The sequence below is a fragment of the Calypte anna genome, chromosome 11 (genome assembly GCF_003957555.1).
Source record: "Calypte anna isolate BGI_N300 chromosome 11, bCalAnn1_v1.p, whole genome shotgun sequence".
NCBI lineage: Eukaryota > Metazoa > Chordata > Aves > Apodiformes > Trochilidae > Calypte > Calypte anna.
Genome location: NC_044257.1, coordinates 11,356,495 through 11,384,028, shown reverse-complemented (window position 1 = coordinate 11,384,028; position 27,534 = coordinate 11,356,495). Strand labels below are relative to the sequence as shown.

General features: G+C 37.7%; 1 protein-coding gene across 2 annotated transcripts; it reads right to left on the bottom strand.

The window, feature by feature from the left end:
- Positions 1-684: 684 nt before the first annotated feature.
- On the bottom strand, positions 685-26,966 carry DYNC1LI2 (dynein cytoplasmic 1 light intermediate chain 2). 2 transcript variants are annotated; one of them, XR_003988017.1, is made up of 13 exons: positions 26,669-26,960; positions 25,757-25,830; positions 25,226-25,342; positions 18,857-19,087; positions 12,173-12,336; positions 11,752-11,845; positions 11,089-11,224; positions 10,656-10,767; positions 9,540-9,599; positions 8,788-8,829; positions 8,267-8,356; positions 7,122-7,238; positions 685-3,716 (listed from the first exon to the last, which is right to left on the bottom strand). XR_003988017.1 is itself a non-coding variant. In XM_030457614.1 (13 exons), the coding sequence occupies exons 1-13, from the start codon at positions 26,761-26,763 to the stop codon at positions 3,613-3,615; spliced, it is 1,464 nt and encodes a 487-aa protein (XP_030313474.1). In that variant the 5' UTR covers positions 26,764-26,966; the 3' UTR covers positions 685-3,612. The 2 variants fall into 2 exon arrangements, 1 of the variants encoding a protein (XP_030313474.1); XM_030457614.1 differs by having other exon boundaries at positions 8,239-8,356; positions 26,669-26,966.
- Positions 26,967-27,534: the final 568 nt, after the last annotated feature.

Here is a 27,534-nt window from a genome sequence, read left to right as displayed (position 1 = left end):
TCTAAAGTAATGGTTGTTTCATGACTTCATAAAGATTAATTTCTAGAGAAACTATGTATTTTAGAAACCAGAAGCCTAGTTGATTTCTAATTCAGAGGCAGGGTGACTCCAGAAACATTCATAGAACTTCAGCTATGCAGGGTAATATATAAGCATCCAGTTCAAGTGTACTCTTTGTATGCTTATTAGGAAGAACTTGTTACACACACCAAAGGAAAAGAAGAGGCATTTGCAACCACCAAACAACTTACTCCTGAAACTTCTCACAACTTGGATTTTAACCCTACAAATTTATGACCAGTGCTCTGCTTGAATACAGTAATCCACAAAATATATAAAGTACACGTCTTAACCTGAAAAAAACAGACATGCTCATTTCATTCTCATGAAATCTATTAATTTGCATCAAAACCAAGTTCTGCTGTTGTAACTGTTTATATGTAAGCTCTCACAGGAATACTTCTTTTTAAACAAGCTTTGCTTTACTTCAAAAGGTCTGTGCTCTAAACTCCAGAGAGGAGTTGCTTTGGCAGCAGCTGGTACAAGAACTCCTACTAAGAAAGCTTCTGTAAAGGAAGACAACAGCACAAGCCAACTTCTCCTGTTCACAGAACTCGCTAGTGCTCTGCTCCCACAGAAACAGTTCTAAAGGGGGATCTTAAAAACAACAAAAAGCACAGCATAAAGCAGTCTGGATTCGTATTTATTGAAGCCAGTTATTAAAGATGTCCTCATTTTGCCAGCACTAGAAAGCAAGATTCCAAATGACTGCATACTGCACCTGGTTAAAGCCGTACAACTGGACTAAGGTTTGTTTCATACATTTGCAGTCCTAATTGTAAGTTGGAAAAAACCCAATAAACTTAGTATACAAGACAGTGAACTTTCATTTACAGCATGTATATTGTTAAGTTCATGATGTACAGAGCAGTCACTTTCAACATAGTTAAATTAAATAAAATACGAACTTCTGTTCAGTTTAAACAGTTTGTTTTTTTTAAATGCCAATAAAAAAGTGCAAACTTAAAATCAAGCAGCATAACCACAGCATTTTTATGGAGGGCCAATCTTTAAACTGTTCTACTTGCTTCAAGTTGAATGCTTTCATATTTTGTTTTCTTAGTTTAAACGTGAACAGTAGATGCAGTCACTATAATGCATATAAATATAGTCATATAATAGTTTAAACAGTCTACCATACAAGTGTATCTGCAAATAAAATGAAGTTTCACTTGAAAATGTAAAGGCTGTTTGCAATTTGGCCTTTGGTTCCAATGTTTGAAGACACCAGAATAACAACTGTGCAGCTCACCAAAGTTGACAGACTTTGGCAACCACAGGATGCTACATTGCTTAAAACTTTCTTTCAATAAACTAGGAGCATTCACTTGCAAGTCAAAACCAGAAATCTGTTTCTGTTTTTTCAGAAGCATCTTTCTGCAAAGCTGGTAAGTTATGATAGAGTATCAGTTTTGATCAATTTTCGGATATTTAAAAGTTTTATAGAACTGGAAAAGTACTTCAGTTTTAAGTTTTAGCCATAATGCTAGAGAAAGTGCTTATCAGGTTAGATGCAAAAAAGATGCAGTTTCAGGCTGAGGTTTTCAAACTATCTCCCATTACAATCACAAACTTTTTCAATTTTCCTGTCAAGTTCTTGATGTTTTAGTCTCCAATCCCAATTCTCAGTGTCAGGACAGTGTGTGTGCCATGACTTCCTCTGGTGTGGTAACTTGCAACTGGCATCCATTACACCAGGAAGTACATCCACATTACCCACCAGCCATCCACAGTCTTAGTCTAACTGTTACCTAAGACAACTGTGTAACTTCAGGTCATACTGTTTATTAAAAAAGTAAAAAAAAAATAAAAATAAAAAAAATAGTATTTAGAAAAAGAAACTGGCACAAATAACATACTCATGTTAATGTTTGTCAAAGAGGCAAGTAAATACTCTTAGCTTTCTAAGTAATGTTTAGACAGACTTACAAGAAAACAGCCTCTTGATGTAACATAGGATTTGAAGTTAAACATCCAGTACTGTGTTAGTGGTCAATCTAATTCTGTATATTTAAGTAACAATATATATTAGGGAAGTTATATCCAGACATCAGATTTAGTACAACAAGTTCATATCAATAAAAAGTAAACTCTGCATAATTTAAATTGTGGTTTTTCCCTTCAGCGTTAAGAACACAGAATATGCTTGGTATTTTTAGTTCATGGTAGTGTGTACATGTAAAACAAGCATACCATATATAAAATCAAAGTGCTATTTCAGTAACCATAGCAGTTTTGTTTGTTTTTACAGAATGATGGTTTTATGTGACCATGGACAGAGCTCTGTTAGAGCAACAGGGATAACCACAACCCATCTTTCCAAATGAAATGCTACATTAAAGAAAATACAAAACAAGTTATTGAGTATGTTCATCATGTACACATTCATACTTTTAAGGTTGCCTTCAGAATTGGAGTTGGCTGCACCTGCAGCAGATGTGGTTGGATTTAGAGCCTTGAAAGTTTTTTTTAAAAAACCTCCATGGGTGTAAGGCAGGAATCAGTTCTAGCCTGGTAGCTAATATTTAGTTACAAAAAGTATGAAAAAAAAATACTGAGTTTTCTGTAGCACATTTCATTATGGGAAAATTACATGTCACCCACCATTCTTCATAGGCTAGCCTCTTGGCATAAAGAAAAAGGCAGAAGCTATCAGAAAACAGGATTTAAAATGAAATACAACTCTCCAAACTACTGATTTTAAAATAAACCAAACAGTGACTGTTTGTACTACAGTGCACAAAAAGTTCAAGCACCTTCTAAAGACACATCACACACTGTGCCAGGCACTTGGATCTAAACAAGTTATAGTTCCTCCCTTTGTCAGCTACACCAGAAAGGGCATCCACAGTCTTAGACGTTTTTTTAAAAACTAAAACAAGATTTATAACAAGAATAAATTGCCATAATGCTTAGTGTTTGGCCTGGAATTCTCCAATGTAAAGTAGTCTTTTTTAAACAGTGACTATTCACCCTATGTGAAACACAGGATTTAACAACATTGCTCCTCTCCAGTCAGTCCAACATTCTAGTTTCTCACTGTCCCAAGTCCGTTTCACCACTCAGGGCTCCATTCCCTACCTAGGCTTCTTTCACCTAATTAATGCTCTGTTACACCACCACCACCACCACTCACCTTTCCAAGAATATAATGCATTTGCAAACATACAAGTAGCCAATTCCAGAAACTCTGAAAGATTATTTCATGTCTCTTTCTTGCCTTGTGTGCAGTCAGTAGTAGTATTTTAATAAGAATTCTCCATTTTGCTTCTCTGTGTTCTTCACAACAGGAAATGCAGCTGCACCTGCTTACCTCCAAAACCGAAAGAATTGCCCTATAATAAACTCTAAATGGTTATCTTATACAGAGGGATTTTATATGCAAACTTCCTGAATGTGCACTTTTTACTGGGACAAGGCAATGATGTAGTAAGCTCATTTCCCCTGCCCCAAGAAAAACTGATAGCATCTGCCATAGCAGAAAATTCCTGGTCTTATCAGATCAATATACATAGTTATTTGGTCATTTACATAGGCATTTTTTATGCACTATCAAGCTTCATTCTCTGTTGGAGAGTTTGTTGTTACCATAGAGTCTGGCTTGCGAGTCATCCTATCCAGTTCCTCTTGAACATTTGTCAAAACTGTCTTTTGCCCTAAAAAAAAAACCAAACAAGACACCAACAGCAACAAAAAACAAACAGAAAACGAGGACAAGGTTAAAGCAATCTAACAAATTAAATGTTCTAACTGATAAAAAGAATAAAAATAAATTTTAAGGCACATTATTATTTACTTTCTCACTATTTTACCACCCACCCAAGAACACAGAGCTGGACACAATGGAAGGTAGTATCTGTGTAAAGACTGATAAACACTAAGCTTTGATTAACTTTAAAAGACATTAAATGCTGAATTATACAGCAGAAGAAAGCACAATAATGCTTGTGATGCACCTGACAGCAACTAACATTTGAAAAACAACCACATTTAGCATTTTCTGTAAAAATCAATTGTATACAATTCTACTAGCAATATTGGAAGCAAGGGCTCCATTTTAATTCAGATTTTAACCACAAGTCTTCAAAGCTACATAGGACACCTGCTACAAAAATCACATTTGTTTGGCCACATTTATACTTGCTGAACTTTAATATTAAATATTAACAGGAAGAATTCTTTTCTGTCTGCATACAATGTCTTCCTTCAAAAAGGGGACATGAATTGCATATTCATGTAATATCTCAGCAGTCATTTCAAAGAACTTCTGCAATTGGAAACAGACAGACTGAGCTATTTAATGGAAAGGCGTTATCTCAGATTTTTATAATAGACTCAAAACTTTTTAACAATTCTCTAACTGAATCATCAGTTTAATTCTTTCATTCTGAAAACTATAAAACCCACAGGTAAATTAATTGGTGAAACTGGAACAATATATTCTAATGCTTGAAGTGTACAAGCATTTAAGATTAAAAAACCCTATATTTTGAAAGAAAAAGTAGATTATATAACCATGTACAGCTTCCTTACATAGCCAAAGAATTTAACAAGCATCTGTTTTCCAGCTCAAATGTGTGTGAAATACTAGGTGGATTTTTTCCAGGGTACATGCTGAAAACATTAAGAAGGCAAGATTTGACTGTTAGAGTTTTAAGTGCTCTTTTACAAAGCACAAAGACATGACTAACTTAAAAGGCTACCTTTAACCACTATAAAGATTTCAAATTTATGTAGTAGTTATATGCAACAGTACTCTTAATAGCATCTATTCAAAGCATGAGTATTTAAACAACATTTGAAAATTAGTATATTAACTGTAATATAACTTACAATACAAACCACTTTATCTCACAACTTAATGATACCTTGGTGTTAAAAACCCCTAAACACTAAAACAACAAAAACATGAAATTATTGCTCAAACAAAAGCACGCTTAGACAAATATTGTGGCTTTTTAATACTAGATGAACTGGATCTTTAAACCTCCAAAACAGTACCAAGCAGCTATTTTCTGCAATGACTTTGTCCTGGACAGCAATAACATTGCCAAGCTGCATTATGGTCTGCAGGTTTACATACTACCCTTTACCACCATCATGAGTGAGCACCTTTCAAATGAGAAAAAATACAAGCAGCTGTTTTTAAGAAAAAAAAATTTCCCCTTTGTTATTAATTAAATTGATACTAATTTTCAGCTTCCCTAGAAAACAAGTGCCAAGGACTGTGATGGCTTTCATCTATTAGAGAGGCTACAGATTTACATGTATTCTCCTTTCTAGATTAGAGTAAGAGCAGGGAACTGTAGTTGTCTTATCTACTGCACGGGAATAGAAGGGTGAAGACAAATCTCAGAATGTGCAAGAATCTTCTTGTGAATATAAATGAAAAAACTTTTCAAGTCTAGAAGTCCACGCAAAGAAAAATAATCCACCACAGAAACCACCAGTTCTTTGAAATATCATGGAACATGGACAGTTCAGAAACATAAAGATGGAAGAGGAATTATACAGCTTGAAAAATGGACATGACAGTGCAGCATCTGTCCAGCTGAGAGAGTTCTCTCAAGTAGGAGTTAATGTACCAGAAACCAGTCCATCTATCAGGCTGACCAGTATGTTGACATCCACAACGTATCCCTCATCCTGTGACAATCTCAACATTTCAACCATGAAATATTCATGGCCTTGGGAGAAACAGATGGTCTCTTTAAAGCTGAATATTTTTAGTGTCAACCTTCTGAAAACTTAGGGCTCCTTTAACAGTTCAGATTAGACACATAAAATGCCTACAAAGATCATTTTAGCACATGTACTTGTGCAGAGGATGCTGCCATAAATAAGACTTTCTCCAAGCAAAAGAGCAAGTAATCTTTTCTATTATCACCAGCACCAGCTACCTTAGAAGTTCAAAAAGAACTTTTCAGATACAAGTCTTAGGAGCCCTTACATTAGGAAAGTTTACTCTTATACTGGTTGGATATAAGATGTGAGCACATCAGCTGACAAGGAACAGGAATATTCTCTTGTGAGTGAAAGCCAACTGTTCTGTTCCAAAAGTCAGGGAATGAGTGTGAGCTGCCAACTTGATGCAGCCAAGAAAAGCCAACCTGAAATGACCTAGAAGTACTTCCACCAAAGAAAGAGAACTGATGTACCAGGAACTAAAATGAGATATATCTGGAGTGCTGCATAAAATTCCAATCACTCATGTACAAGATAAGTCAAGCCAATTATGAGAACTAATGAAGAGGAAACTAGTTGGGAAAACAGAGCTTAACCACTAACAGAAGACTAGAAGAGAAATTGTCTAATCTAGTCTAAAGAAACAAGAAAATGAAGAAAGGATGTATGACTGCTTTCTCTAGTTGTTTCAGGAGATAAATATTCTATTTAAATTAGAAGTTAATGCTGACACAAGAACAAAAAAAATAAGTAAGGAAACTTCTAATACTGTCTGAATAACCACACATTTCACAACACGGAGCTTTGTACAGGTACCAAGTATTCTGATGGGTTTCTTTTATTTCCACTTGAACTAGTGGAATTCACTTATCAGCAAATTATCTCATACAATGCATATACACAGAGTGAATCCACTTGGCAAGTGTTACCAGTAGGGCTGGACTGCACTAAAATGCTAATTAATTAATGACAGATAAGGTCAAGTGGTGATAAGTAATTAATTTAAACTTGAACTCCGGAGGGATTTCAATAATTTGACTGTAAAAAACAGTCCAAACCCAAAGAACTTAATTTTCAGTTCTTTAAGCCACACTTAAGTGTCAAGAAAGGAAGGAATTCTAATGTAAAGAAAACCTAACACTTTCTGAATATGATCACTTCACTCAAAGAATGAAGCTATAGCAGGCTTCACAGAAGCCCCAGTAGTTGTGAAGTTACAGTAATATAGTTATTTTTTAAAGACAGCATGTTTTAGCCATCTCCTCTCAAGATCTGTCACTTTACTGACCAGTTTAAAAGATACATGCAGCTAGACCAATGTGGGCCAAATAAGGTATTAAAAATAGCAAAACAGCCTGCAATAACAAGTACAATACCTGATTTCTTGGCTGTACTTTGCACTCCTCCAGCACCAGGACTCCCAGGAGAACCAGTCTTTTTGCTCAAGAGACTGTTAAAGAAGCTAGCCAGGACACCTTCACTTGCAGCATTATCTAAATAAAAAACCAAACAGACATATATCACAGAGTAGTTATTGCTGGTAAATGACAGAAGTTATTTTTTTATATATACATACATAATTTTCTTACCAAGGAAATAAATCTCAAATACAAGAGTCTTTCCTTGATCAATTTAAAGACACAAGTCCTTTGCACTCTTTGACAAGCTCAGAGATGACTGAAAGCATGTTACTGCTCTTCTGGAGCAGGGGGGAAGGGTCCCCAAAATTTTAATCTAAATATATGTATGGTGGGGTTTTTTGTTGGTTTGTTTTTTTTCTTCATGTAAATGCCAACAAACAAAGTATTAACTATGGAAGTGCAATTCCAAGATTAAGTTCATTAATAAAGAGCACAAATATTTTAATGTAATCTTTCATGCCACATTATTTTTCATGAATGAGAACTTGGACATATGGCAACAACACAGGAACCAAAACAAGAGATTTCATCTAGTGTAAGTGAAGTATGGCACCACACTGCACAATGGAAAACAATACTGGATCTTGATTCAGAGAGAAGAAAGAAACCACACAACACACACCTTAAGGGTGAGGAAGAGAAAAAGGGTGTAATTTCCAAATTAGTTCATGTAGTATGAAAAATCACATTTTAGAGCGGGTTTAGTAGAACAAGTTTCATTGTGAATTCTAAAGTGCTGTAAAGTATGAAACTGTGTGTACTTTTAAGCAGTCCCCACTCTAATAATGCAAATGATGTATAATAACTGCATTTAGGCAACTTAGGAAAAAATGTGTTTTAACTGTCTGATTCCTTGGCAATAGTTGAACTCTATTTCAGGTCATATGAATGACAAAGGGTAAAAAAATTCCAACACTCTGAGGCTATGTCCTGAATTCATTCCTATCATTAAACCTACTATACCATTAGTGAATAAATTCCAAAACCTTTCTACAAAAGAGGTTTGTTTTGTTTGGTTTTGGTTCTTAAAAGAGAAATAACACAATGAAAACAGCAAAATGCTTATTCATACTTTTAATATTTGGATCTGGTTTCTTAACTGGTGTTATTGGTGAGGCACTGGGTACATTGGCAGGACCAGCTCTGCCCTGAGTTCGTGGGGATCCTGCAGGGCCTCTTGCAGGAGATTCCTTGAAAAAAGTCCAAAGCACACGAATCAGAGAACTCACATAGATCAGTGATACACAGCAAATGTTACATTACATACATATTACTTTTTAAACCCTTATATTAGCACCATAGTGTATGCACAATGTGAGGAAAAAATACCCTAACAAAAACCTGGTAATTATTTCAGACATGTATCTTCACTTAATGATCAATCACTGTAGGAAATTTTCAGTTCAATAATAATCAGATATTTCTATGCTTCCACAGAGAATTAAGCAATTTATAAGCAACTTCTTAAACTACTGCCACTTTTATTATTATTTACTTTCTGCAGTTTAGGGAGAATATGTATTTTAGATTTACATCTACACAGTTAACCTTTACAGGCTAGAATTATTTTCTCCTTCCCTAGGAACAAAACACCTGCTACTCTTCTCTTGGATCTACTTACTGATGCTCTTGTAGGCGTTGCTGGCTGTTTGGCAAGGAATGACTGAAAAACAAACAAACAAAACATGTTAGGAATATTAAATATATTTCAGAAAACATAAAGGAATGAAATACAGTGAAGCTGACAATCCATTTTCTGATAACCAATTTATCTGATAATTTTTTCCCCCTGATATTTACAGGCTTCTTTTTTAATATTTATATACTTCCAGACTTCACCACTAGAGGACAGTTAAAATGAGTAAAAAGCTTCAGTCCTTTGTCTAACGCAGCCATTCGAGGCACCCAAGCCTGTAACCTCTTTGATATTTATAATACACTATACAGTAATGTATTAGTAGTTTTTTTTTAAACAGTAGAGCAGTAAAAAAAATAACAAGGTACAGCACAGCCAAATTTGACACCTTATAGTTTTCAAGCCTCTGGAGGTAATAAAACTGCAACACTAAGATACTATGTTTTAAAAGGGTGTTTTACAGATCAATACCTACAGGTTGTGAAAATTCAAACCATCATCTCCTTTGACATGTACATGATTTCTGTTCTCAGCATATTTTCCTTTCAGCTTGCCAAGATAAGTGGTCATATTTTATAACTGTATTTGTTGAATTCACACAATTACATCTGAATTTGCAAAGCTGAAAAGTTGCCATCTAGTGATTTCAATGAGGAAGGAAAAACTGAAGGGAGTAACAATGGAGAGCACAGAATGGAATCTTATTTACTAAGAACTTTTCATTCTTCCATTCTTACCTGCTGCTTCATAAGAAATACTTGCTCGTCTTCTGCTGCCAGCTCTTTATCATGGACCAGCTGTTGACCAAAATATTATGTTACTAGAAGTTAAAATCTGCAATTACCATTACTTATACTATGGTGATTAGAAGGGAAGAAAAACTGCCATATCTTTAACACCATTATGTACTTTTTAAACAAAACAAAACTAAACTTTCACATTTCAAAGAGCAGTAACATTTTTAAAAGAGTTGTCATAAAAAAAACTGGAATGGGGAGGGCTAGCACTGACAGCAGCCTGTGGATATTCTCCTAAAAAGAATGTCCTCATCAGCATCTCTTCAAAGTCCTGAGATTACCTTTCTCCACAAGACCTCTTAGCCCAAAAAAGTATTACACTAGCTCCTGTCAGTCATAACACCACCATCAGGCAATGATTATTTCCTGTAGGTGCTGAGAGTTACCAACAACAGGATTAAACCTTTTCCTTATATGAAAGTTTGTAACATCTCTACTCTCTTCTAAATACTGGGGCTTGAGCTAGAAACATAAGGCTTATAAGAAAGTTCTAAAAGCTTTCTGATCCAGATCAGAATGCAATTTCATTCACAGTTTTCCATATTACCCATTAAACACACATCCAATTCCTGTGTGCTTACACTCACAAACTTAGCAATATTCAGAATTTACATAAGATTATTTACTGCTCTTGCCTTACATGAAGAAATCCATCATCAATATGTTAAAGCAATAGTGCTATACTGTCTTGTTTTCCAAGATTCTCCTTTACACCCTAACCTCAATGCCAGGAGTGTGTCTGTGTAAATTGCTGAAGTCCTACAGCAGCATTCTCCATTTTCAAAAAAGTGTTTTTGCCCTATTTGTGCAAAAAGGTGAAATGATTACTTTTTGAGTGTCTCTCATTAACTAAAGAGAATGAATTTTGTGTTTGCTTGCAGTATTTTAAACACATGGAAAACAAAAACCTGACGTTTCACACACTTGGATGTTTTTTAAAGAATCATTCCATTTATATTTGGAATTTTTCAATTATTAACATTTATTAGTACCCATTCAAGCAAACTACACTTACTTTCCAGGGAGCAGGGAAGGAAAGAGTTTATCCCTTTTTACCTTTCTTACAGGAGGTTTTACAATGAAGTCCTCGTATGCATCTTCTGGTTTCACTGTTGTGAAGTTTTCATGTAAAATAGCGATTTTCTTTTCATTGTCCCAACCAGCAGGTCTATAAAAAGATGAAAAAGCTTTGCCTTTTCAGTCACAAAAAGCATTTCTACAGAGACCATTCATTTACTACCCTCTACCTGAACAAGTAAAGTCCTAATTCCCAGCTGAGTTCCAAAGGTACTAAAAAGCTGGAGTGGTGTACTCTGAGTCAAGTAACCCCTGTAATAAGCACTAAGTTCTTATTTATTCAGGATTTCAGAAGCTTAACATGCTAAACTACTGAAGGACACAAACCACTCAAGTTATTTTTATGGATATATCAAGTGTAATGCTTAATAGAAAACAATCTGAAATCATACTGCTTATACAATTGACTTACATAAAAACTGCATCTTTTTCTACCACTAAGGCAGGTGTGGTAAACTGAAAACCGTATGTTTTATGTACAATGTACTTATACAACAGATCAAGGTTCTTTTCCTCCTTAACTGATGTATATATCAAGGCAGCCCCATCTGATTATTTACTTAAGGAAAATCACATAAGATACTGTTTTCAAACTATAGTAAGAATTTCAAAACGGGAGGTAACAGACATATATCTACTAGACCTAATTTTGAGAAGTAGTTTAAGGCAAAAGCTATAGCTATTCAGTATTCAGAGGGAAGGGAATATACCACAAAAAAACTCCTGATAATTTTCTTTGGCATATGCAGAAGTTATTTACCCTCCCAGGCACTTAAATTTGAAAAAGTCAAAAACTTATGAGACAGACAAGATCTCAGGTATACATGGGAATTGCAAGTTCTGAGGGTAGAACCGAGAAAAAACACCACATAAAAGAAACAAAAGCTTGAAACCCATGCACAAATTAAGATCTATTAAGAAATCTTCTATAACTCAACCTTTTCAAAACAACAAATGCTACAAAGTAACTAAATACCAAGCAATCTTGAGGTGCAATTTCTCAGATTAATATAAAGTAAAACATATTTTCTTGCTTCCAGATTACAGCAAACCTCTTCAGTGCAGGAAAGGATACACTGTAAGCAGAATCTACGAATGTGTGACTGAATGAAGTCAAAGTGTTCTTCTCTGTAATCATGCTCCTTCTCTAGTACACTCACTGCATCACACTAGAAAAAAAGAAAAACAAAACCAGCAAAACCCAGCCATTTAATTCCAGCACACTGTAAAACATCTTCCTTTGTTTTACACACACACTTAGTTTGAGCCTCTGGTTTTAAAATGCTACCAATAAATCAAAAGATAAAGTATTTGACGTATAATTGATAAGGCTATTACCATTCTGCAAAATTAAAAATTGATTCTGATTGCAGAAGCATACTTCTAAAATAAACCTCTACTATTAGTCCCAAATTCATTTTACATGACTGTATAAAGCACGTCTTCTAAAAGAAAAGTGAATTATTCCATAGTAGCAAGCTAAACTAGAAACTCACTTTTGTACAAACTACAAGCACAGGAATACCAAGGTTGTGAGTCAGCACATTTTCTCCAAGTGGCAAAGAAACGTGTTCATCCTCTTGTCCAGAAGGACCTCTTCTTTGTGGTGATCCCTGGTAGCCTTCTTCGGGTTCTACATACTCTTGAAACTCCTTTATAACTATTAAGAGAGAGATCTTTATAAGCTACAACACAGGACATAGTTCTTCTTGAACTGCATCTATGACAAATTAGAAATCTCAACTTTTTTTTCTTCCTTTTATAACAAGGCACTAAATGAAAACAGAATGCAGGCTTAAACCTTGCTGCCTATTGGAAAACCTTGTTGCCTATATAACTCTCCACCAAATTTACAGCAAGAGAAACCAAGTGCATTTGGAACCATCACAAGTAATCAAAAGAAGCTGCAACAGCTATAATGTGCACAAATGGGCATAGCTCAACTCAATGCATTTTATTATAGGGGAGCTAACAACAGAAACTATCAATGTAGTTTAGCAATGCAGCCTGAAATCAGAGCAATTTGTACCTAGTTTGGAAGAACATATGATGAAAATGTAAACGGACACAGAAAATGCCAAGCTGAAACAGCACTCTCTTATAAACTATTTATCAGTTTAGGTTTCCATTAATCTACACTTCTCTTGAAGGTGTCCAATTTTAAAAATATAAAAAAATATATACTGCATATATACAGACTCAAGGGCTTCTAAATGTTATCTGAAGAGACTCAGTTATATTCTGGAAACTACAATGTAGCCCAGAGGAAACCAGATGCTTCCTATGTTTTCAATGCTTTAATTTTATGGCAACAATAACACTGAATACTATCAATACACAACCACCTAGGAAGCTGTATCAACACTATTTTGCAAGTGCATTGCAACCCCATGCATGCTTTATGAGAACTGTACTCAAGTTAAAGCTCTTGTGCCTTTTTTTCTAAATGAAAATCTACTGGATATGCCTGTTCCAGGGCACAGCAGCCCTCCAAAACCCAGGGTCCTTCCTCACATGACAATCCCACCTGAAGCTGCCTCCTTGCTCAGCCATGAGTAGCCCTCAGCAAAGACGTAAGTGAAACACCATGATTTGTTCCCACAAAAACTTCTTTATTTTAGAAACAGTGGGAACAGGCTGACTGTACGTACAATAAGGAAAACTGGAAAAAGTTCCCTATATCCAGCACAGTCACAAAGAGTGTTGTTCAGTTCATCCACCCATGTGACAGGGAAGGAACTGGAACTCTGCTGTGCAGGCCATCTGATACTTCTGAGGTTTAGGAAGTGGTAAAACCTCAGAAAAGTTTATAACATAAATCCTGCAAAATGAAATCACTGTACCTTTTCAGCATAGGAACCATTCCTGCAATAGAATGGGCATGTGGAAGGACAAATCAGAAAAACACTTATGTTCAAAGCTTTTATATCTGAAATACAAAGCTGTGTGATTCTTGTGGAGAAAAAGACTGACCTAGTCCAGACAAAAGCTTTAAAAACACATCAAATATAGACCATTAGACTTCCAGTCACCAATTCAATAAATCCCAAGGTCCAACAAAATTTTAAAAATTTAAAATAATACAGTTGCTTTTGAACTTGGTGAGGCAGCGCCTTCTGGTGGAGAGGAAACAACAGTGCTTTCAAAGAGATGCCTTCCTCTAGGACTGTTTCATACTCAGCAACTGGAAATCAAGAGTCAATTATACATTCTGCACGTTAAATATGTCTACTGACTATCTCACAAAATCCAAATTAATTCCGGAACATTTAACTAGAAAACGTTTTTAGAAAAGTACTTATTTAATTACTCAGACTCTTCATAGCTCAGGACAGAAAAAAACCTATTATAGACAAGTGTATTACAGCAGTAAAAAGTTGTACCATTTACATCCACTACAATAATTCAGATAAGCCTCTCTGACTTAATCAGATGTAAAAGACAATTTGACAATACTGCTTTCAATTTATTACAGGAATATAATCAAGACAATATTTGTTTCCAGTGTTTTGGTCATATCAAAGCAGAAAAATGGTTTCTTAACTGAGATCTCTATCAAAATAAATCCCCTTAAATCTGGGAGAGGAAAGCCTTCCCTGAGAACAGTAGGACTCTGACACCATGATACAAATAATTATTCAAGATATCCTATGAATTTTACCAATATAAATAATAGCAACTGCAACTTAGAAACTTGAGAAATCCGATGGTACACCCTCATGAATTTCTGCTGAACATGACTGAAGATCATAATCCTCGAGAGCTGAAGTTCCCAACTCTTCACTCTCCCCAAGAGTCAGGAGTACCAAACACCACACATGACAGAGCAGCCAGCAATGTGGCTGAACTCCCTCTGGTTGATCCAGGCATGCAGGGAGAAAAAAAACTTCACTCTGGAGACAAACCGCTGTTGTGGCTTGTTAGTAACACACATAGTTTGGCATTAGTCCCTGACTAGAGACTGAGAAATGCTACAGATAACACTCAGCATTAGTTACCACTGGCTCCTGCTGAAAGAGTAACTACTGGAGTTAAAAGTTAAACGTTAAACTAAAAAGCTATACTAAGAAGTGCTAACTACTGTATTTTGAAGACAGATACACTTGTTTCAGAACTGAAGTGGTTTAAGTGCTTCTTAGTGATAGGCTCTTGAACACTTTTTAAAGACTCATTTAAACTCCACTCCATTCAAAATTTTGTAAAATCCAAGTAAACCTGTATCACACGTGTGACAGACTGCCTCTTACAAACTAAATGCATGCTAAGCAGCCCATAAAAAAGCTCACTTCAGTTAATGGCTCTTTGTCACACCGTCATTTAATACTTTTCCTTACCTGCTCTGTCTATTCCCCACTTGGTCCCCGCTCTCACACTTTTAACAGACATAAAGTTCACCATGGACCCAAGCAGCTTTTCTTTTTCCTAGTGAGCTATGAAAATTTTCTTCTCCATGTAATTCATAATAAGGAATCACATTCCATATGGTATAAAACATAACAACTCTCTATTAAGAAGCAGGGGATAATTACTTTGTTTTTATTTTTTTTAACGGGAAAACCAGATAATATGATGGAGATAAAATGAAAAATCAGAAAAAGAACTGGTCATTTGACAAATTATAATTATTCTGCTACCTATCAGTAAGGTAAAGTAGTAGGCATGGCCTATTATGTTTGAAAAATTATCACCAGGTGATGATATGCCATAAAAAAATCATACCTCCACTATAGTGGGCTGATTTATCTACCAAATCTGTGGCTTTTCAAGGTAAAAAGCCTTTTATTTGACTTTTGCATTTAACACCACAAATAAATGCAAGTTTCCAGTTAACTGTTTCGCTCTCATGTTACTCCTAATTTATCAAAGTTAATGAAACCTAACTATAACAAGAACAGATTCATGCCACAGGAGCAAATTAAAGTATGACCAAGAAAGCAATACACAATTATTCTTAGGTTTGATTATTCCAGAAACCATAAAATCCTCAGTCTTGGAGAACTGTTCAACATCAATATAGAAAAGGTAAAACAAACACTATAATTTATTTAACACATCACAAAAGCACTGAGCAGCAGAACAAGAAAAATGCAGAAAATTTTTCTGAGACAATTACTCCATATTTAGACTCTATTAAGTTTCACAATCCATGCAGTTTTTAGATTTTTTGTACTTTTTCTTTATTGATTATAGCTTTCAGCCTGGTGAAAACAATTCCTAGACAAAAGATGCCTGGGTAAGTTCCTTTCATACTTTAGAATACTTTCAGCTATCAGGCAAAAAACAAACAAAAAAGGGCAGAGAACCTGAAACTGACTGAGACACAACTTAATTTTCAGAAAAATACGTTAATCGTATTTCAAATTTTAACTTCAAACACTCCAGAGGACAATAATGTAACATTTTGCCAGTATACTCTTTTTTTCCATTTCTTGATTCTTGACAGCTGTCTTTTCTGCTTTGTTCTCATAAATGGGGAGGCAAATTTTAGATCTTTCCTGAAATACTTACTCAGATCTGTGTTATTCAAAGAACAATTTCTCATAATTTAGAAATAATTTCTCATAAATGAGCCTGAACTAATTAGAGCATTTGAACTGATACTATTTATCTGAATCGACAGTGGCCAAGACTTTATCAAGGGATTTCCTGAGCAGCTCAGTGACAGAAGTGAAAAAAAAAAATGCTCTTGGTATAATCTGAATAATTCAATTTCTTTCAAGGCATTCTGTTGCTTCTGTATGTGCATCCTGTCGCCCATTCTGAAAGCTCTTTAACACAACAGTAAAGTTTCTTATACACCAGGTGGAGCCTACCAACATCCACCCAGGAAAGCCAAGTCCCCATCTCAAATAGCAAACATGACAAAAGGCTGGGTGGAGAAAGGCCATGAAAACCTTGAAAGCAAAGACAAGCAGTCCACAGGTCAGTTTCACTGAGAATGGTCAGCTAACAAAAAGATATCTGGAAACTGGTAACAGGATCTTAGTAATGGAGAGAGAACAACCCAGCAGCACTTTGAACCAATACTACTGGGATAATAGTAGAAAATGTGTTCCCAGGGCCAAGAGGAGCTCCTGGTTACTGGCACTGGGTGTAACAGCCAGGGAAAGCACTGTGGACATTCAGCTTGGTCCACATGCCACAGTTTACATCCAGAAGAATAAGGGAATGCAGTTCTGCAAGCTGAAGCCAAGAAACACACATCAGTGTGGCAATGCACTGCTGTTGAGTTTTACTGGTATTAATTAAACACATCTCTTCACTCTGAAAACAGCCTCTATGTTTTGAATGCCTGCTCTGTATATATGCTTTATTATCCCAGTGTTTCCATACCTGGGCTACTGCAGCACAGTGATGCTCTGTTTTCTAAGTGGCAGCTCACCTTGGAAGCACAGGCACCGAGGTTTTAGTAAGGAAAACTGCTGGTATAGCTTTACTGATGGACTGTAGTCATGAGGCACTCTTTGGGCTCTCAATGGTCTAACCACTCACACTAATATAGCCACAGTTGTATATACCCACAGTTGTAACAGGAAAGTTCTTTTAGCATGATTTGCTGTTAAGAGAATTACAAGCTGTGGTGGCCAAAGTTTTGAGCACAGCCTGGCCTTAAGGACAGCCTGGAAGACCTCAGAAGGCAGTACCTGAGGTGACACATATGTCCTACACAGCAACTGAGAAAAGGAGCAAGATGGAAGTTTGGGAGTGTGGACATTAAGGCTCCTGTTTCACCTGCATGCTGACACTGGACCCAAGTTCACAGCTCAGCCATAGGATGGCAGCAGAACCATGCAAATGTGTCAACTGGCAACTCTCACAATTTCCTTTCTATTCTATTAAAACACCTGAGAAACTAGGATTTTATATAACACTTTAATTTAGAAATCTCTAAGACAATACTATTGGAATGTCTTCTAAGCTCCCCAAACACGGTGTTAGAGATGTGCCACAGCTGTAACTGGCTCCCACACACAGTACTCACTATGAAAAACGACAAAGCACTTCTCTTTTGAAAGTGAAGTTGAAGTGCCCAAATTGCACATTTACTTAGGTTGCTATAAAATTTGGCATGTCTCAGAAAAGTGAAAATTGTGTTATCTGCTGTATTTTGAGACTCAAAGTGCACTTCCATCTCTCACATAAAAAAAAATTAGTAAAAGAATGCTTTCTCCCTTAAAAACTGTCATTTTTTTAAAATGTAACCTGCTTATCAAACCCAGGTGTTTTCAATCATTAAGTTTAAACTCTATACAGTATGCTATAGGCACAAGACTTCTGGGAAAGTAATGTTTAACATTTAGAAAAGGGTATAGCTATACATCTGAATACTCACAGACCAAACTGATTACACTGCTCCCTAAAGTGAATCTAAGGAAGCTACTTGGACATATTTGCAATTTTTCAATGCTCCAGTACAGCCAGCCACCAGCCCTGGACAAGAGCAGCAACCAGAAAAGATCTACCTGAATCTACACCTCAGCTGAAAAGGAATGCATTTGCTAAGGTCTATTATACTGAAGGAATTTATTCTGGAGAAATTAAATATGCAAACAGAAAAAACTCTGAAGAAACATTCAAAACTATTTTAGGAAAGAACAAAGCTGCAGAAAACAATACTGCAAAGCCTGGTTGCCAGTACCAGATTCTTCCTTGCTACAGATATGCCAGGAAAGAAAGTTAATTTATACAACATTCCTAAAGCCACTGGATAGGAATGGCTGTAACATGAGACACACATACCAGGCTCGTGAAAAACAAGGCCAAAGAGACCTACTAGATGGCAAACACAGTATGGGAATGGGACCTGACTTAGATACCACAAGGAAGGAGACAGCTCACTTTACTACCTAATTTTGTCACCATTTAAAAAAAAATGTGATTCTGTATGGACTTTTTTCCTTTTTTTTAACTGTCCTTCTTAAAAACAAATTATTAAAATATCACTATTGCAAGGCATTTAGAACATTAATTCACCTGATGTTTTGTTAGCACAGCAAAACTTGAAGAGTTATTTTGAAGTCTAATAAAGTTCATCTGAATTAAAGTTGTAATCACAACTTCAAATTAAGTCTTATCCAACCTATTCTCAAAACAGTTATCTAAAAAACATTATCATTAAAAAAGAAATCTGCAAGAGCTAGTTTAAAAATCAAAGAAAAATTTATGGAGCAAAGACTTACACTTCTGTTCCATGTCTCTCATCTCTTCTGGAGGAATTTTCATCTTATCGATATGTTCTTGCAAGACACTGGCCCATTTCTGTAAAGACTCCATAACAGTCCAAGGTCTAGACATATCTGCAACAAAGACTACAATGGTGTCTTGCAGGGATTCTGCAGAAACTGCAAACTTCAACAGGCCTTTGTGGTATAAGTCTCCATCCAGAATCCAAACGTTACAGCGAGTGTGATCTGAAAGCAAAAGGTACAGCAGCAACTCAACAGATGCCAACTTTTGGTTTTGTTAGTCTGAGTAAACAGATGACTAATTTAAGAGTTAAATGGAAAATGAAAGCCAGCTACCATCAGATCTTGCCTGTTTATCTTTAAGGCAGGTACATGTGTAAATGCCTACATTATGTGGTAGATGCCTTCATTTAACAGGATTTTTTTCTGGGTTCAGAATATTTCCATTAAAAAAACTTATTTCTCTTCTTTGTTTTTTACCATGGACAGCAGACACAATGGGGCTTTAATACTGCATAGCATTCCTGAACTTGAAATTTGTATATCCCCAGTAAAACCATGTGACACACATGTAACTTCAAGTTCAAAAGGGGGTAGTTAGAGGTGAGATCAGCAGGGAAGCCGCAGGTGTCCCTCAGACACACAAGCTGGTTCAGCATCTCACAACAGAAATAATCTGCAAACAAGATACAAGCAATAAGCATCTTAGGTTTCTAGCACAGGAGTAGGAGGAACAAACACAGGATAAACTCACAACCTAACAAACTTGGAAGTTGTACTACCTGCTCTTAAGTCACACTGACTTAACACTGGCTCCTACTTTCAGACTCCTTACAGAACGGTATTGGACAAATAATTTGGTATTTCACTTTTTGCATTTCTTTCTCCCCCGACTCCCAGTGTTTTGATAGTGACTGCTCTTTTTCTGTTGCAATGCAAGGAAGGGAGATGGGAAAAATGATGGGACAGACAGATGTCATGAGAAGTTTTATCCCAAAAATTAAATTTGGCAAGAAAAGAAACTGAAAATGGAGCATCAACCAGGAAAGATGTATCAGGGACACTGAACAACCAATTCTATCCAAATAAAAAACAAAAGAAAATTTCCTGAAAAGAAACAAGTCCATTTGTTTCTGTCCTCTATACAACTCCTAGTACTTCTTCCAAAGTACTCCCTACTCTACTACAACTGTCCAGAGGGAACTATGGATCTACACAGGTATCACATAAAAGATACATGAATTCTGAAATTCACAGACCAGCAAACTAATCACTACAGAGCCCAGATTTTCAAAACAGGTGCTGAGCTTCCCCATCACTCTGCCTCGCTATATTTCCCTGCCCTGTGCTCCAAAACTTCTAAGTTCACAAAATAAATTCCAGTTGCTGCAACTGTTACAGCTTCATTCGAAGAAACAATCCAAAACAGTGGCTCTAGAAAAAGCAAAAATTTGACAAAGTGAATTGGGAGGGAAAAGAGCAGAGATATACAAACTATGCTCCCTATTGGGTCTTGGAAAGAATTACGGAACAGCCGAGTTACAGGCAGATTACATCAGGATGCTATATGTGGGCAGTCTTCATTTAGCATTTGTTATTCTCCTGCTTAAGCACTGTTAGGCTTGTCACAGGACATTCAAACATCAGTTATCACACAAACAGGCCGACAGCTACATTTTTAACTTAAAGATCATTTTCCTTCCAACTTCCACCCCGGATCTGTTTACTTTGCAGTAAACAGTTACAATAATCATTGTGTACCTAAGAAATGTACTATTATATATTCACTGTTTCCCCCCTTACCTCTCGCCCACTTCAAGAAACTGTCTCACTGTCACCACACAGTTTTCTCACAGCCTTGGATGTATGAACCTAAGACTGTAGAAGACCTCTAGCAACAGAAAGTCTCATAAAAGTTTGGAAAAACAGAAAGGAAGCTAGGACACAATGTGAACACTTTTATGTATTTACATTTGCACATCTGTGCAGGCCTTTGTTGTCCTCTGCATTCCAGAAGCATCCTTTGTATTTTCCAAAAGCAAAAATTTACCAGTAAATAAAAACTCTGTGAGCTTCCTATGAGTTGAAGGTCATTAACAGACATATAACTCATGTCTATGCACAACTGTCTCCTTGAAGCAAACATGAACATTTAAAAAACTACTCTAAATCTACCTATAGTCTACAAAAGTTTACTGCTCTCATGGGCACTTCCGTTGATTCTCCAGCAGCGAGTCCTTTCACTGCAGAAAATACTTTCACACCTTATCGAGTAATAAAAATTAATATCCTAATTCACTGCTTTTACATCACTTCATAAAGCCAGTATCTAAAGTTTACAAAGGTTTTGTTTGCTTAACAGCTTTGTCCTACTTCAGGACTTTGTTTCTGCTAACATCTAGAATAAAAACTGGAACTAGAATAGAGGTGGAACTAGAATGCAGTTGGAACTATCATTCAAATTAAATCCATCTGCTCAGAAGACTGGAAGCCAGTACTTAAAAAAAAAAAACAAAACCCAAAACCAAACACTGTATAAAAATTAAAGGTTTTGCTTGTTCCTTTCTTAGAATAAAGAGATATGGTTTGTGATTTACATCTGTCACAAATACAAAACACACTTAAAAATTCAGTACTGGTTGTTCACAATTTGGTAAAGTCTTGATGGCAAATTTGACTTTGTGAGCACCACATCAAGCTCCTAGTTAGTCATATGATGTGAATGTTAACTGGACCTTTCACAGTGGCTGTGACACCAACAGAGAGCAAACAATTAACAGATCCTGTTGGAAAAGTAGGTGCTACTTATTAAGTAGACTAATAAAATAGCTGCTAAACCTTTCTGTTATATACATTTCTATATTCTGTCAATATTTAATTATCCCTTTAGCTATGAAAGAGATTTCCCAACTTTGATGAATTTTATTGCAGATGGCTGATTCTGTGAACTGCAACTATATCTCCTGCATTTATTTAAAAATTATCAGTGGTAATTAGATACCCCTTGTCCAAGCTGTGAAAAGAGCACAACAGGGAAAAATAATTTCCAAGAGAACTATTTTAGGGATGCTGACAAAAAGACAGTTTTTCACATTAGAAAGCAATGTACCAGCAGCACTTGGCTCAATCTGGAACAACCAGTTCAACTGGAATATGCATATGATATGATTGAGGCCAGTCCAAACCTGAGGCAAAAAACCAAGACTCTTTGGTTTTGTTACAAGAACGCAACAACTGAACAGTTCTACTTCACCGTCACATTTGGCCCAGGACAACTGCATTGCATTTCTAATCTTCAAAGGCAATTCAATTGTAAGTTTTCTCTGGTGTTCATTATTGGTAACCCATACAGTATCACTACAAAACCAGTCAGTGTAGTTGTCCCACTGTCTTTCTGCACATCTCAGCTCTGCCCCATTTCTGCAAGAGACTCTGGAAGGTACTCTAGAAATACACATTAAGGAAATCATGTACAGCTTCCTTCCCACATCCTGTGAATTAAAATTCTCAGCTTTACAAAGCAGACTAACCAGCTCATCACCACCAGAATAACTACCTGCTCATCACAAAGAAAGGCAAAAAATTAAAACTGGCCAAACTCACCAAGAAGTTCCACTAACAGAGGACTCTTGAGCATGAGCTCTGAGGTCATTTAATATTCTCAGTGAACTTTACAACTAGTCCTCTAAGTGCTTTTCATCCAGATGAACTGCAGTGTCATGTAAGCAGAAGCAGCCACATGTTCCAGGGATATTGTACCTGGGGCTACTGATATAGGAGAATCCTCTCCCAGGATTGCTTCTCAGGTGTCCCCAAACCTCTTCTGGAACAAATGATTTCACTGAGGAAGAATTTGGGATAGGACGTAGCAAGGAGAATTTTCTGGCAGAGATTCAGCAGTGAACTTAGAATAATCTGTTATCCTGAGACACAGGGACCAAGCTACTGCATGACTAACAACTAACAAAACTGAACCAGCTGATTACCAACACAGCAGTGATGTGTATCTTGCCATTCAAAATAAGTATCAGCCACTACCAAGAAACAAGTGCATGACAGTGAAAACCAAAAACTCAGTGGAACCCTGTATTAGCCAGGAGAATCCTTCAAAAAATGGAGGTAGTTTCTATGCATTTGTGTACCTTTCATACCAACAAAAGAGAACATTTTAATCACTGATCTAATCTTAAGGTGAAAAGACAAAAGTAACTGTAAAATACGCAACTAGAAATCTGTAGAGAAATTCTACTTCAAAAGTATAAGTCAGATTCAAACAGCACTCATGGTAGCTGGGGGGAGAGGAGGTTTGAGGGAAGAATTAAGAAGCAACGCAGAATATTTTCCCCAAAGATTTCAGAGGGAGGTAGATAATAACTTGACACTATGAACAAAGTGTTTTCCCTGGACAGAATAAATTCTTCTGAAATTAAGTAGAAAAAGGCAAAGAGCAAAGAAATCTTGTAGTACCAGGGGAAGATGCTAAAAGATCTTGCCACTTCACTCCAGTTTGTTGCCGATGTTGATTTGACACCCTTGGAAATCCTTGTGGTTTGCTGCTCTTTGAATAAAGTCGTGTATAATAAAAGGCAGACATCCTCAAACCTGAGTATCTGACAGGAAGCTCCTGAATGCCTATTTTCAATTTCTTTATGGATCCAAAAATTGTGGGCCAATTATAAAGGCTCTGTTCCCAAATCTGTATCCAAGCATACACGCATCTAAAGCACTCAGAGTTTAAAGAAACAAATACAAATCTGTCCTACAGAAGGAAGAGTGTTATCTTTGCCTACTGGGAGGTCCTGACCCACTTTGCTATTTATTTTGCTTGCTGATGACACTAATGAGATAGAAAGGAAAAAGGCATGTATTATTAGATCCTAACACATCCATTAAAGGGATGCATGAAGACCTGAATTCTCCAGATGAGTCTGGTAGTCAAAAAGGTCTTTTTCTTTTTTTTTTTTTTTCCTGCTAGTGCTGAGTTTTTATGACAGGGTTGTTCTCCTAATTACCTCAAACACTTTTCACTTCCAGATATTCCCTAAAATATTTCCAAAGTAGTGACATACTTGAGGTTTGATAGACAGCACCAGAAAAAGGAGCACACCAGGTATTCTTCTCCTTATAATACCATCTCCTTTGATGTTGCAAGAAGCCTGACGTCACATGCTGTCTTTACACTCCTAATCATAGGGTGGTTTTTTTCCCCCTTGAAGAATTAATGCAGTACTCTATAAGATTGTGCACGGTAAGAAAGCACACCAAGAAACTCAAGAAGCCAAGAATACCTCAGCACAAAAAAATTACAGCACAAAAGATTTGTAGGAACCACAAGATTAGGTGGCCACTGAAGACACTGGCAATGTGTCCTTTAATTGTGCCTAACTTAGTATCCAAAGACAGTTTATTACCAGATGAGCACAGGACCAATCTCCGTAACAACCACTCACATATGGTACTTAATCACTCATGCAAGTCTTCAGTACATTTCCATTTCCAAAATACCATTATAGGATCTTCCGAGTTCATTTGTTGAACATAAGATTGAACATAAGATAACCCTTTGCTTCCCTCTTCTGAACTGGAAACTCAGAAGGAAGTCATGAATAGAAGACTGTAATTCCCCATTTTTGAAGAGGGAAATTAACACAAAGAGGTCCAGCAGTTTGCCCAAAATGAGACAAGCAGAGGCTGATATAAGAGAAAGGAGAACAAATTCCCTCATCTCTTCCTGTCCCTAGCCTGCCTAAAAACAGAAGCATCCCCACCATTAGACCTGCTTTTAAATGATCATCACCCCTATGCCCATAGAGCACAAAACAGCAACAAAGAGGAAGACAAGGGGCAGACAGGCAACCTTCAGTTTGAGAAAAGAAAATACTAATTCCGACTTTTAAGTTCCGTTTTTCACCCATTCTGCTCTAAGAAAACATTCCAGCTATACTGTCCTCCACAAAAAACCCGAAATACCAGAAATCTATGCTGAGAATTAAATTCTCATGGTCATATCACATACTTTCTACAGTTATCCAGTAGTCATACCAAAAGACAATGAATATATCTGCTAGTAAGTCAACATCAGCAAATATATCTGCCCTAAATGTAAATGGATCCTGAGAGCTGCTCAAATGTCCTTTTTCCTCATACACAGGTCAAGCTGTAACAAGGGCAAAAGCGGCAATGTACACTGAATGTAAAATGCATTTCACTTTCAAGAAATTGATACAACCTCTAAAACACACAGAACACTGCTAGAATCAGCTATTTGGGTGTAACTCAAAATACAGTAATGAAACCTCAGTTATAAAAAAAAAAGTCATCCACTTAATTACAGTAAAGAGAGAACATATAAAATGAACTTACCATCTCTGTCTTCATCATGAATATTTAAGTACAAGTATTCCAGCCCTCTTCCTTTCTTTCCATGCTCTGCTCCCTGTATCTTAGCCATAAGTGTGGTTTTACCTGAACCATCATCACCTGCCAGTAAGTTTTTATAGGAAAAGAAGACACTTTCAGAACTAATTTAAACTTTGCAGAAAATATTTTTTCAGACAACATTTAAACAATCAGAAGTATGCTTGTGCACTGGATCACACTTATTTGTTGTTTTCATTCAAGTATTCCAAGTAAATCCAATGGTTCATACCATTACAAGAAACAATTATTCTGTATTACATTCCATTTGTTTAAATACATGTTATAAATCCAACAGTGTAAACCAAAAAGTAAGTCTATCAGCCTGAAGACAATACAGTAAGATCATATTGTATAACTTCATTTTAATAAACTGATGTGTCAGTTTGTTCACATCATTGTTTTAAACATGCTGTGTTTCTACAAAAAAAAAAAAAAAACAAATCACCCACCCAACTGCTTGCATATGCTACTTACCAAAAACAAGAATATTCTTGCCCGATGGCAATTTAGATCTTGATCGAGTAGAAACTTCGCTCAGTATTGAGGACCTGGCAAAAAAAGCATCGTTCTTGTTAGCCTGAGATGCACAGGGCTGCACGCACACCCCCCACACATCTGACTGCACTGATGAGCTCAGCGGGTCTGCACGGACCAACCCAGTTACGTCCGTTCTATTTACAAACTAGATATGATGTTCCACATAAAGACTTGAGTCTGCTTTAAAAGATGAAAAGCATGCCAGCTTTTCGAAAAAAGCTATTATGATGCCTAAAAACACACGCGGCAACATTTTCTTAAGTTTTTTCTCCTTTTTCTCCCTTAAGGTCACGTTACTACAACATTACTTTCCAACTGATAACTAACTCATACCGCAACCCATTACTGTATTCTGTACACATTTTTTTTTTTTTTTGCCATTATTAGTATTTTTAAAAGCGCTACTCAGCCATAAGCGACAGGAAAGCAAGCGACCGACTCTCCCGGACTCCCTCCCGCAGAGCCAATCTCTCAGGCTCCGCACATTCGCTCTCTCCCAACCTCGCTCATGCGAGTGCGGGGCTCTCCTCACGCACCCCCCGAGTCCCTCCAGAGCAGGGACGGGCAGCACTCCTCACCGCCCCTCCGCCGCTCCTGTCCCTGGGGCCGAGCGCGGCCCCGCAGCCGGCGCCCACCGCCGCCCCTGCCCCGGCCGAGCGGGGCGTACGTTCCACCGGGGCCGGGCCGAGGCGGGGACTCCCGCCCGCCGCGGGAGGGCTGAGGCGGCTGGGCAGAGCAGGCAGACCCCGCCGTGACAGGCACGGGACGCCCCAGCGCACCCGCTCTCTTCCGCAGGGCCGAGGCCCAGACGGCGCCCGCCCTCACCCCCCGCCCGTCGCGGCCGCTCACCAGAGGTTCTGCCCCTCCTCCTCCTCGCTGGGGAGCTCGGCACCGCCGGGCCCGTCCGGCCCCAGCAGCTTCTTCTCCACCAGCACCGGCGCCATCTTGCCAACTGCAGCCACAAAGAGTGACCTCACCCGGGCCGGCCGAGGACCCCGCTCCTCCCTCTCCCCGAGCCCGCCTATGCGGACGTCCCGCGCTGCCGGCTCCGCCTCGGCTTCTCACCGCCCCCCGCCCCTCACGTTCGCTCCGCCGCGCTCAGCCGCGGCCGCGCCGCTTTCCGATCAGGCGGCGCCCGGGCAGCCCCGGCAGCGCTCCCCGCCCTGGGCGGTGCCTTCCGCGGCGGGCGGGCGGGTGGAGCCGCCGGCGGCAGCGCCCCCTGGTGGCGGCGAGGCGCGGAGGGGAGCCCCGGGCCCGGCCCTGGTGTGTGGCGCGGAGCGGGGCCGGTGAGGGAGGGCGTGTTGGTTCCCAAGAATTTCCTGCCAAAGGAAGCCGAAGCTGCCACGCCTATTTTCATCCCCCGCCAATCATTTCTGTTCTTCTAATAGAGCTACAAAGCGAGTTCAAGTTTTATTTGTAGATGTCCTTTCCTTCCTGATTTGTCAGTTCAGCTTTGCAAAGTGCTAAAATGCTGGTGCTGGGGAGCTTAAGCAGCCTAAAAATAGTATAAAAATATACTGGCATAAGAGTAATGTGTGGATTTTAAAGCACTTTACGCAAGAAAACTATTATCAAGATTGTACAGTATAATCAGAAGAGATAAAAAGAGTGATTGGTTTGCACAAATTAGTGATTGGTTTGCACAAATTGACACCACAGGTTTCTGCTCACTTCTAGTCCCTGGCTCTTCCCCTGGGATTACAGAAGACTGCTTT